The sequence below is a fragment of the Oryctolagus cuniculus genome, chromosome 11 (genome assembly GCF_964237555.1).
Source record: "Oryctolagus cuniculus chromosome 11, mOryCun1.1, whole genome shotgun sequence".
Taxonomy (NCBI): Eukaryota; Metazoa; Chordata; class Mammalia; order Lagomorpha; family Leporidae; genus Oryctolagus; species Oryctolagus cuniculus.
Genome location: NC_091442.1, coordinates 47,730,436 through 47,741,897, shown reverse-complemented (window position 1 = coordinate 47,741,897; position 11,462 = coordinate 47,730,436). Strand labels below are relative to the sequence as shown.

The following is an 11,462-nucleotide window of genomic DNA, read 5'->3' as shown; positions in this document are numbered from 1 at the left end:
AGCACTTAGGCCATCCTCCAATGCTGTCCCGGGCCACAGCAGAGAGCTGGACTGGAAGAGGAGTAACCAGGAATAGTACCCAGTGCCCCAACCAGGACTAGAACCTGGGTTGCTGGCGCCGCAGGCGGAGGATTAGCCAAGTGAGCCAGGGTGCTGGCCTACCTGTTTATTTTCATAAGTTTCCTTTTGGTTTGTGTTTTACCCTTAGATACAAATAATTTAGAATACTTTGTCAGAGAAAATAACAGATATATCTGCTACATTTCTGTGCACCACATATACAAACTTTATTGATTTAATCTAGAATATGCTATATATTCCAGCCCATGCTGGTCTCTCCATGTTGTAAAGAGCTTTATTTATTTTTTTTGAAAGAGATACAAAGAAGGAGAGACAGAGAGAGAGATCCCACTTCCACCAGATCACTCCCCCACTTGGCTACAACAGCCTGGCCTGACTCGAGCCATGAGTCAGAAAATGCATCCGGATCTCCCACATGGGTACAGGGGACAACACCCATGGGCCACCTTCTGTGCTTTCCCAGGCACGTTAGCAGGGGGCTGGATCAGAAGTGGAGCAGCCAGACTTGACCCAGCACCTATATAGGATGCCCGTGTCGCAGGCGGCAGCCCTCCTGCGTACCCCATAATGCCAGCCCCATGGGCCGGTCTGTCCCTGTGCCGAGGCTGCTCGGCCCCAGACAGCAGGGCCAGTGCTGACGCACACACGGAAGGGAGGTGCAGGGCAGCAGCCATTCCTTGGCAATGACCTCCTCATCCCAGACCAGTGATGCTTAGGAAGGTTCTGGAACCACAGGCTCATCTCCCAGAGCCTCCTGGGATGCCCAGGGAGCACCTGCCTCGCACACCTCTTGAGCCTGGTTCCTAGATCAGGATCTGCCCTGGAGCCTCCTCACTCAGGTCTCCTCTAACTCACAGAGCTCTGAGAGAGCAGCTGGGGCCGGGCCATGTCCCCAGCTGGGCCCCTCGCTCCCATGGCTGCGCCTTCCCACCCTTCCTCCCTCGTGGGCAGAGATGACAGAGTTCCCACTCGGACTGGGGGAGGTGAGGCCACACGAGGGCAGGGACAGGGTGTCCTGGCAGAGGAGGCCCGGAGGGAGGAGTCTGTGGCCAGCACTGGGACTCAAGGCCAGGGCCAGCCCGGAAGGCTCCTGGGTGTTCCAGAGCTGGGGGAACGGAGGCAGAGGTGCCGGCTCCTGCAGCAATGTCCTGGCGGCCTGGGAGTTGGGCTCTGCCCTGGGCCCTGCTGCCCCTTCTCTTCGGCTTCTGTCTGCTGGAGACCTACTCTGTGATTACTGAAGAGCAAAACGACCTAGCCGACCGAAAAGTGATGAACAGTTACCTGCCTGCCACGGTGGAGTTCGCCTTGTACACTTTCAACCAGCAGAGCAAGGACGAGCAGGCCTACAGGCTGGAGCGCATCCTGGCATCCTGGAGGGACAAGGTGGGTGAGGCCCCTCCCTGCTGCCTGCCTCCTGCCTGGGACACAGAGAGGGGCAAGAAGGGGCAGTGGGTTCTGATCAAGGTGACCAGCCTTGCCTCAGCCACCTAACTTGAAGTAGCCCACGGTCAGTACATACAGCCTCATTAAATTGACTTCCCCCTTTAGGAAACATAATATTCAAATTTTTATATTCATTTATAATTATAATTTTTTTCAAAAGTTTATTTATAACTATTAGAAAATTTTCAAAATGTCTGTGTCAGAGTCTGCTGCGGAGTAGATGTCTTACCCAGTCTCCATGATCCCGACGTCGTCACGGGGCTGAAGACTGAAGTCCAGGTAATCACCAGTGAGGAAGAGGACTCCTGATGAGGAAGTGTGGAGGAAGGAAGCTGGGAACGGAGTCGTAAACAATATTAAAGAGTTACGTAGAAAGACAGAGAGCGAGCAAGCCGAGGTCTCCAGGAGCAGGCCTTTCCCACCCGCAGTGCCAGAGCTGCCGGGTGCTCAGAACGCGTCCTCTGATTGGCACCTGCTCAGGCCCCTGGGGCTGTCGCTGCTCAGTGACCCGATCCTGACTGTCCCCTCGGAGCGCTGACTGTCCTCTGTCAACCTTCTGTTGTTGTGGTTGTGGTTGTTGTTTTGCTTTGTTTTGTTTTGTTTTGACAGGCAGAGTGGACAGTGAGAGACAGAGAGAAAGGTTTTCCTTTTCATTAGTTCACCCCCTAGTGGCCACTGCGGGCGGTGCACTGCACTGATCCAAAGCCAGGGGCCAGGTGCTTCTCCTGGTCTCCCATGCAGGTGCAGGGCCCAAGCACTTGGGCCATCCTCCACTGCACTCCTGGGCCACAAGAGAGCTGGACTGGAAGAGGAGCAACCGGGACAGAATCCGGATCCCCAGCTGGGAATAGAATCCGGGGTGCCAGTGCCGCAGGCGGAGGATTAGCCTATTGAGTCACGGCGCCAGCCTCTCTGTCAACCTTCAAACAAGACTGTGACATCAACCCGGGCTGGGGCAGGGACAAGGGGTGCACCTGCCTAGCAGGAACCTCTGCAACAGGGGACACGGGACAGGACTCTACCTCGCTCAGCACTGGGAGCCTAGCAGCAGGGCCCAGGACCAACCCTGCCCAGAGCCACAATGCAACCCTCTGAGTGAGTCTGAGGGTTGAGCTGCCCCAGGCGACCTGTACAGGAAGTGTGACCCTGAGCTGCTGGGTCAGGTGGGAGGGTTGAGGCCATGGCTGTCACGTGGTGGAGCACACGGACTGAAGGCAAGAGGATGGCGTGAAAAGACAGACAGAAAAGGTGAAGATGCCTTTAGCATGAGGGCAGAAGGTGTTTCCTGAAACCAGGATGGCACTGTCTGGCTGCTTCCTGAGCCCTGTGGGGCCCTTGGCTATATGTGGGCAGGAGTAAAGACTGACAGTTGGCAGGGTGCCCCGGCTCAATAGGCTAATCCTCTGCCTGCATCACCAGCACACCAGGTTGTAGTCCCGGTCGGGGCGCCGGATTCTGTCCTGGTTGCTCCTCTTCCAGTCCAGCTCTCTGCTGTGGCCCAGGAGTGCAAAGGAGGATGGCTCAAGTGCTTGGGCCCTGCACCTGCATGGGAGACCAGGAGAAGCACCTGGCTCCTTGTTTTGGATCAGTGTGGTGCACCGCCTGCAGTGGCCAATGGGGGTTTACCAACTGAAAAAAGGAAGACCTTTCTCTCTCTCTCTCTCTCTCTCTTTCTCTCTCTCACTGTCCATTCTGCCTGTCAAAACAAACAAACAAACAAAAAAAAAAGACAGCTCCCTCATACCTGAGATTCCCTTCTCAGAGCCTGAGAGGATTCAGCAAATCCTCAGTAAGCCAGAGACCCCCAAGCTCTGGGGCCCTGCCCTGGGAGGAGGAGGTGGGAGGGCTGAGACACCTGCTGAGCACAAGGCCAGAGTCAATGTGAGAGAGGGGCTGAGGTACAGGATCCAGGGAGGAAGGGACGCCCTGTGACAGCCTGCCTGTGCCTGCCTCCTCCATCAGGCTCACCTGCTCCTCCATCTGAAAGTCCCAAGCAGTGAAGGTCACCCAGGCTTGTACAACAGGAGTCGTTCTAGGCCAAGGGCATGCATTCCCCTGGAGGAGGAGTGTGGGTCTCTGCCAGTCCTGAGCACTGTGGTTACTTCCGGGCGTGCTCAGCTGTGTGTCAACTTGAACCTCTTTGTCCTCAGAAACAGTATAATGACATCGTGTTCTCCATGGAACTGTTGCTGCGCCAAACCATGTGTGGAAAACTGGAGGAAGACACGGAGAACCGCCCCAAGCGGAGCCATGTAAGGACTCCCTGTTTCCCATGCCTATGAACTCAGCCTGGGTGGTGTGGGGGGCCAGGGGCCCCCCAGCCCTTCTCCGGGATCTGCAGGCCTGAGCCTACAGCAGACACAATCTTACCACCCGTCTGAGTGTCTTCATGGGAGTCTGGCTGGGCTGGGAACCCAGGGCGTCCCTTGAAGGCCCATACCAATCTGATTTCTGACTTGGCCCACTCACGGGCAGGTGCCTGATCCCTGGGCCTCATGGCCTCTGATGGCTCCTCTTGTCCCCGGTCCCAGATCCCAGGCTCCTGTAATGAAGCCCCCTCTCTGGTCCTCATTCCCACCGCTCCCCTGCCTGCTGCAAAAGCAGCCCAGTGAGGCCCTGCATCGGGATTTCCAGGGTCTTCTGCACTGACCTGGACACCAGGGAATGAGGCTGAGGGTGTCCCCTCTGTCCACTCTCCAGGCCCTGTCCTGGCCCAGCTGAGCGCCTTATACCAAGGGCTGGTGCTGCTGCAACAAAGGCATCTCTGCCCCACCAAGTGGACCCCATGGTGAGGTTAGCTAAGGGCTTAGCCCGTTGCATGCATTGCAGAGTAGCTGTTGCCTGGAGCAGTGACAGCCTCTCCTCCTGGGGTCTGATCCACACCTCTTGCCCTAGTGACGTTCCTGGAGCCTGCTGTCCACGATGTGGCCTGGGAGGGGTGGAAACACTGGTGTCCTTGGGTCTGCAAGAACCCTCAGACCCTGGGGAAGTCAGCAGCTGCCCAGGGGTCGGGCTGTGGAAGCAGGTCTGGGGCCAGGCCAGCAGCCTGGGGAAAGGCCACGTCACCAGGTTGAGCTGGGTGCTGGGTTCCGAGCCAGAGCCCCACGGCCCCCGGCCTCCTAACTCGGTCCCGTCTGTGCTGTGTCCTCAGAGCTTCACCTGCTTCTTCACTGTCCGCACTCTGCCCTGGAAGACCAAGTTTGACCTCTTCAACAAGACCTGCTCGGAGGCCTCCCCGCACACAGACTGAGCTGCACACCTGGCCAGGCCTGACCTCTCCTCTGGGATAACAGCTCCCCCCTCGAGCCTGAGGCTGCTCTTCTGGGCTCAGCAGCTCCGAGCTTCTTTGCTCTCTCTCTCACTGCTGTTCCGGGATTCCTGAGTGGCACCTGGCCCCTGTCCCTGGACTGTCCACTGCTGCCCAGCTTCATGGTGTAGAATCAGTCATTAAACTCAGCGTTTCCCGCTGGGTGAGTGCTGTGCTTCTCTGTACTGGGCTGGGCCGCGATGGTGTGGGTCTCAGCTGGGCAGCCCTGGGGACATCAAGGTTGCAGATCTTCCCCCATGCTGGGCCTCCCCAGGGACTCCAGGGACTCAGCAAATACCCTTCTGAGCTTCTAACTCAGGGCTCATGGAGATGACCCAGGTGGCCAATGTGACGTTCCTGGGCCCTCTGTCCATGATGTGGTCTGGGAGGGGCGGAAACACTGGTGTCCTTGGGTCTGAAAGAATCCTCAGAGCCTGAGGAAGTCTGCAGCTGCCAGGGCGTACTGTGGAACCAGATCTGGGGCCAGGCCAGCAGTGATTGTGACCTCCCAGGGACCCACGGGCACCATGGAGCTCACACAGGGCCTCCCATCCCTCATTGCACCTGTGGAATCTCAGGCATCTCATGGGATCCACGTGTAATTAACATTTCAGACACAGTGACGCCTGCTCCTGTGGACTGCCTGGCTCAGTCTCCTGAGCAGGGTTCAGCATGTACTTCCTGTGAACAGCTGAAGAGTAACCATGTTTGTCACCACCCTGTGTTCTCTTGCCCTCCACGACCATTTCCTCCTGTATGCGATCAGGCATGGCCCATATGTAACAACGGAAGAAAGGCTGTGTTCTAGGGAGACTATTCACACAAGGCAGCATGGGGCTGCCACAGCCCCTGGGCCATCATGGCCAATCCTTGCCATTCAGCCTCTCGGGGTGCAGGCACCTGCAATTGGGCCCCAAGCACCCACAACTGGCAGCTCCTACCACATCCCCATGACTTCACCGGCTCAGCCCGGGGCTTCTCCGTGCAGCTGGAGGAGCTCTGTCTGCAGAGAGGTGTTCCCCGTGAGAGTGGGCAAGCTCACATGGCAGGCCACACTTCCACTTTTGGGTGTGGGGCACATGAGTGTCTGGTGCTCCCAGCCTCGGGGCACCCAATTCCAAGGCAAATTTCCCATGGGATTGTTGAGCATCCCCAGCAGAATAAATTCTTGTGCTCCCTGCCTTGTGAGCCGTGGATCATGCATGCATCCCTGAACACATCCGTCTGTGATTCCAAGTCCACATAGGGAGATCCCGGACACGATGTGAGCTGTGGTGGGGCCATCATGGCCTCCATGGAGACAGCTGCTGCATCCTCCCCAGAGCTCTTGGTCCCAGGTACCATGACATGGGAACCGGGCATGGGCTCCCTCACTGCACACCCACCCTGCAGAAGGGACACAATGCTGCTCTTGGTCCCCTCAGGACTCTAGATGGCCCACATCTGCCTCATCCTAGACTTCATCAGGGTTTTCTTTATGCCACCCCATTGCCTGCTGCCACCCTCACTCTTCCCCTGGATGATTGACTGGCTCGATTGCAGAGCCACACCCAGCTGAGCCCACCTCCGCTGAGTCCAACAGTGCTTTCCACTGGGCGCCCCCACTCACTGCATTCCAACTCCTCAGCGGCTGTCAGGACAGGGTCTTGGCTGGGTAGGTGGGTGGGGTCAGTCCTTTGGGGCCGTTCTCGTTCAGAATCCAACCTAAGCAGAGCCTGCCTTCCTTGCACAACTAACCTACAAGCAGCCTTCCGGATACCGGCTCCTGAATGAGATTCCATGTTGGGTGTTTGTCAGTTCCTGCACTCCCGGGAGGGGGTTTCCACTGTTTCTCCAGGGTCCCGAGCCATGTTGTGTCCTGGTGTCTCTGGCCGCCTGTGAGCACTTGGGAAAGAACCCCCTCCCTGGCCTTGACCATTGGTGCTTTCCTCCTACAAGCGGCCACCTGGCCCTTCCTCTCTCCAGGGTCCGTGTAGGGCATGACCAGAGAATCAGGTCTCCGGATGCTGAGGGAGGCCATGCTGCAGACGCCTGGACAAACGCCGTGTTAGTAGACAAGACCAGAGACGGGCTGGGAACACCGGGTCAGCAGCATCTCCCGGCCTGAGTTTCAGGAATGCAAGGGGCCAGTGTAGCATCATGAGCTTCCTCCTCCTTCTTGAAAATCAGCTGTCGCCCTACTCTGCACCCTGCTTTGCTTCCAGCCCCAATTCCCCAAGCATTTACACGGGGGTGACAGCCTCTGCTAGACTGACCCCAGAGGAATGCGAATGAAATCAAATGAGGCATTCGAGGAAAATAGAAAAATCGAATTAGCTCCACGCGCTCTTGTTTCGCCCTGTGGCCCCCTTACCTGCAGCAAGGACATATGGACATGCTTCTCGTCTTTTCCATGGGGCCGGGGCCCAGGGAACAGCCCTGGAGACATTCAATGTGGAACTGAACACAAAGCAACAAGGATTGGGAGACCTCAGTGAGATAGGCGAGGGACAGAGGTAGAGTCAGCCTGGGGATCGGGGACCACATCCCAGCCGTCAGCAGGTGGCACAAAATGAGGACCCTCCTGCAGCCCCACAGGGCAGAAAGCTGAAGGACAAGTGCATCCCAAGAGCGCTGGAAGCCTCAGCTTTGTCTTACCCACAAAGTACAAACCCTCACAGCCTCTGAAGCAAACCCCCACCCCCAATCCCTTAATACACTTGGCAACCCGAACCCCAGCAGGAGTACTCCCTGAGTTTGCTTCAATAGAGTTTTTAGTTTCAATTGGCATCAACAACTATGTATATTGACCAGGCAATGGTGTGGTATTTCAAAGCATGGGTGTATACAAGGTGTAATGGTCAGATCAGATCACTGGGATGGCTGTCCCCTCAGCTGTTTGTCTTAGAAGCAGTTAAATTCCTAGTAGCTCTGTGGAAATAACACTCTGGAGCATAGCTTGTCCAGTGGCAGCCCTGCACCTGCTGATGCCTCTCACTCCAACTCCCATCCTCCACCCCGCCCCAGGCTTGGGAACCCCCTTAGAGTCTCCACTTCCTTGAGATGTAACTTTTGAGCTCCCCACACCTAGGGGAGAACAATGAAGCTATGCTCTCTCTGGGCCTGACGTTTCTTTTAACATAGCTTCCTCCAGTTCATCCCTGTTGCTACTGAGGACATAACTTCATTGTTTTATATCTGAATGATGTTCCACTGTGCGGAGAACACCTGCCACATTTTCATTATCCATCCATCATCCAGGGCCCCTCGGTTGATTCCCTGTCTGGACTACTGGAAACAGTGCTGCAGTAAACATGGGGATGTAGTCAGTCCCTGGACACACTGACTTCCCTTCCTTTGAATCTCTACCTAATAAGGGTAGTCCTGCTTAGAGGTTCTGTGGGAGTTCCCTGTTGTTTTTCCTAATGGCTGTTCTACTTTAAGTTACTATGTAAGGTCCTCTCCTTTTCCTCTCTGCAAACTACTCATCAGCTATGGAAAAACAATGACAGGGTGTGAAGAGAGGGAAGGGTGAGGATGACCACGCTGGCTGAGCGAGCCCTGGTGTGACCGAGACAACAGAGGGGCCAGCAGGGAAGGCAACTCACGTGTTCTTGTGTCCCCACATCCCCTCTTGCCTCCATGCTCACGTAGAAACATTGCCAGCCACGGCTCAGTAACAGTACAGATATTCCATGAACCAAAGAACTGTCTTGATCCAGGTGGGTGTGCAGGGGCCAGGCCCTTTGGCTGAGCTGAATCTAAACCAATGTGCTGCTCACTTCATATTGAAAGGAGCCAAGAGCCACCATAAAAAAATGGGGCTCCGGAGACAAACCGTTCCAGAGACGGCCTTGGGAAATGGGGAGTAAACCGGTTCACAGAGAAAGCAGTCAGCTACTAACCAGAGATACACAGAACACCTGCCTTGTAGATAAGCCCCTTCCCTACGCTTGCTCAAGGTTAACAAAGAAAGCTGCAAGGCACGTAGCAACCTATTCCTCTCTCCTAGAGACCCCCTCCCCTAATGTATCCCTTTGACCTAGTACTTTTCCACCGACATTACCACTTTTAGACTGCCATACAAGGCCCGCTACTGAAAATTATCCAATGAACTTACGCCAGCCTATAATATGTTAATTTTGTGGTTTTGCCCTTTAAAAGTTGTGTGAGATAGCTGCTGGGGCTCCTCTCGCTTGCTTGCTGCTTGCAGCAGTAGAGGGCCCATTTGTACAAATGAAATAAAGTTACCTCCTGCTCTATTGCATCGTCTGGTCCGGAGTCTGTGTTTCTGGGGTCGTCACAAGAGGACACCGCTTTTGGGGTCCTACAATATATGGGCAGTAAGTCCTGTTTGACCCCACGTCATAGGTGTTGTGGGTGAGATGGAAGACCAGGTGCTCAACTGGACCTTGTGGGTTCAGCAGAGAGAACCCCTCCTTACAGGTGTTCATGGGATTGGTCAGCCCCAGCCAGGGACAAACGAACAAAAGCCAGGGTGTGGGAGCGGGTACTCATACTCCTCATGCTGGGGGCAGAGGTAGGCAGAAAAGGTGCGGTTTGCAGGTACTCTGGGGAGCAGCAGAGTGAGCCTCACCCCCCTCTCCGCCCCCGGGGCCGGGGGAAAGCATGTGAACAAGAATTGCTTAATGGTGTCTGCAGAACACAGGGGTGCAGAACAAAGCCCAGAAAAGCACCCCTGGAGCCAGCCTCCCCATGAAGGGAGACCCCAGGATGCCCCCACCTGAGCCTCACATTATGTGAGTTCCCCCAGAAGCTAAACCTGAGACACAAATTCAAGTGCAAGTAGCTGATTCAGAAGTGACCCCAGAAAGCACCTGAAGGGTAACACAGGAGGCAGCCTGTGATGGGGTGGGTCACGGTGTGGACAGCTGGGGCTCCAGCTTGCCAAAGAACGGGGTCAGTGGGCTGGGGTGTTTGTCCTATGGATTGTGCCACCAGCTGAGAGCCCCTGCCAGGGGCACCGCCTCCTGGATGCACCTGCCTGCCTCTCACTGGCAAAGCAAGCCCTGAGGGGCAGAGATTCTGACAGAGGCAGTGAACCTTCCCGAGAAGAGCCCTGGCCAAGGACTCAGAAGCAGCTCGGGACCTCAGCAGCTCTTTCCCGCATCTGGGCTGCATCCTGGCCCTAGCTGCCTGGCTGGGCCTCCATCTGCTGCACCACCACTCAGTCTCCACAGCTAAGGTCCAGGAAGGGCCTGTTTCAGGCCAGGCCAGCTCCTTCTTCACCTGGGCTCCCTTCAGTGACTCCCGCCTCCTGGTCTGTACATTCTCAGGGAGCAGGGCTTGGTCGGGGTGACCAGCAGCACCAGGAAGAGGAGATGTCTGTGCGACATCTAAAGCTTGGGGACAAAGGACGTTGTGGCTCCTGTCTTAGTCTCTGGGGCCACTCCGTCTGGAGGAAGCTGGCCACCCTACCGAGCACCCATGCAGCCCGCTGGAGAGGTCAGAGAAGGACAGTGACATCTGGTCAACAGCACCCTGGGAGTGGGCAGCCTCCGAGGCAGATTCCCCAAAGCCAACCAAAGCTTCAGGTGGTGGTGCAAGGTCCACACCTGAGCATGACCTCATGAGAGGCGTTCTGGAGGCACAAGGCTAAGCCACCTCCGATTCCTGGCTCACAGACACCACGACAGATATAAAGAAAGTGCATGAGGGGCCGATGCTGTGGCACAGCTGTTAGAGTCACCAGCGTCCCATACAGGCACCAGTTTGAGTCTCGGCTGTTCCACTTCCAATCCAGCTCCCTGCTAATGCATCTGGAAAAGCAGTGGAAGATGGCCCAAGTGCTTGGGCTCCTGCACCCCTGTGGGAGACCTGGAAGAAATGCCGGCCTCCTGGTTTCGGATCGGCCCAGCTCCAGCCATTGCAGCTATTTGGGGAGTGAACCAGCAGATGGAAGACCAACCTCTCTCTGCCTCTCTCTCTCTGACTCTGTGTAACTCTGCTTTTCAAATAAATAAATCGTTTATAAAGAAGTGCTTGAGCTACTAACTGGGTGATTTCTCACGCATTAGATAACATCCAATTGTGAACACACACACATTCTCACACATACACACATTCACACACACACCCATACATGCACTCACATGCACCACACACATACACACCCATGATTCACATACACTCACACTCATGTGCACCACACTCACACGCATAATTCACACATACACTCATACACCACACTCATATGCTAACACACTCATGTGCATCACACTCACAATTCACGATACACTCACACTCATGCACCACACACACTCATATGCACCACTCACACACACATACACACACACTCACGTGTACCACACTCACACACTCACACACACACTTGGGCTTCTCTCCATGCACGATTCCTCTTGCACTCTTTTCTGCCTCCATTCCAAACCAACCCAAATCTCCATAGGGCACACGTCTGTCTATAGTTGTGTCTGGGGTTAAGCTCCCCTGTGCTAGGCTGCTGGGCTGCCTCTCCCCAGGGAGTCCTGGGAAGAGAGTTTCCTGTGGAAACCCACGGGTGGCAGCAGGAGCCCCAGCACCGTGTGGAAAGTGCCCGCCAGGCTTGAGGCCTCTGAGGTTGCATATCCCGAAATCCATGTCAGAGAGCAGCAAGCCACGCTCTGAGCTTGGC

The 11,462-nt window shown here is 55.7% G+C and overlaps 1 protein-coding gene across 1 annotated transcript; it reads left to right on the top strand.

Annotated features, from left to right (window-relative positions):
• Positions 1-1,134: 1,134 nt before the first annotated feature.
• On the top strand, positions 1,135-4,992 carry LOC103348242 (cystatin-9-like). Its single transcript, XM_008256321.4, has 3 exons — positions 1,135-1,464; positions 3,675-3,776; positions 4,676-4,992. Exons 1-3 carry the CDS (start codon positions 1,225-1,227, stop codon positions 4,772-4,774), a joined length of 441 nt encoding a protein of 146 aa, XP_008254543.2. The 5' UTR covers positions 1,135-1,224; the 3' UTR covers positions 4,775-4,992.
• The last annotated feature ends 6,470 nt before the right edge of the window (positions 4,993-11,462 follow it).

What these genes read in the sequence shown, in the direction of transcription:
- LOC103348242 (XM_008256321.4), top strand. Translation starts at nt 1,225, where the DNA reads ATGTCCTGGCGGCCTGGGAGTTGGGCTCTGCCCTGGGCCCTGCTGCCC. An exon ending in TGGCATCCTGGAGGGACAAG is followed by an intron (nt 1,465 to 3,674) that starts GTGGGTGAGGCC and finishes CTTTGTCCTCAG; the next exon opens with AAACAGTATAATGACATCGT. An exon ending in ACCGCCCCAAGCGGAGCCAT is followed by an intron (nt 3,777 to 4,675) that starts GTAAGGACTCCC and finishes CTGTGTCCTCAG; the next exon opens with AGCTTCACCTGCTTCTTCAC.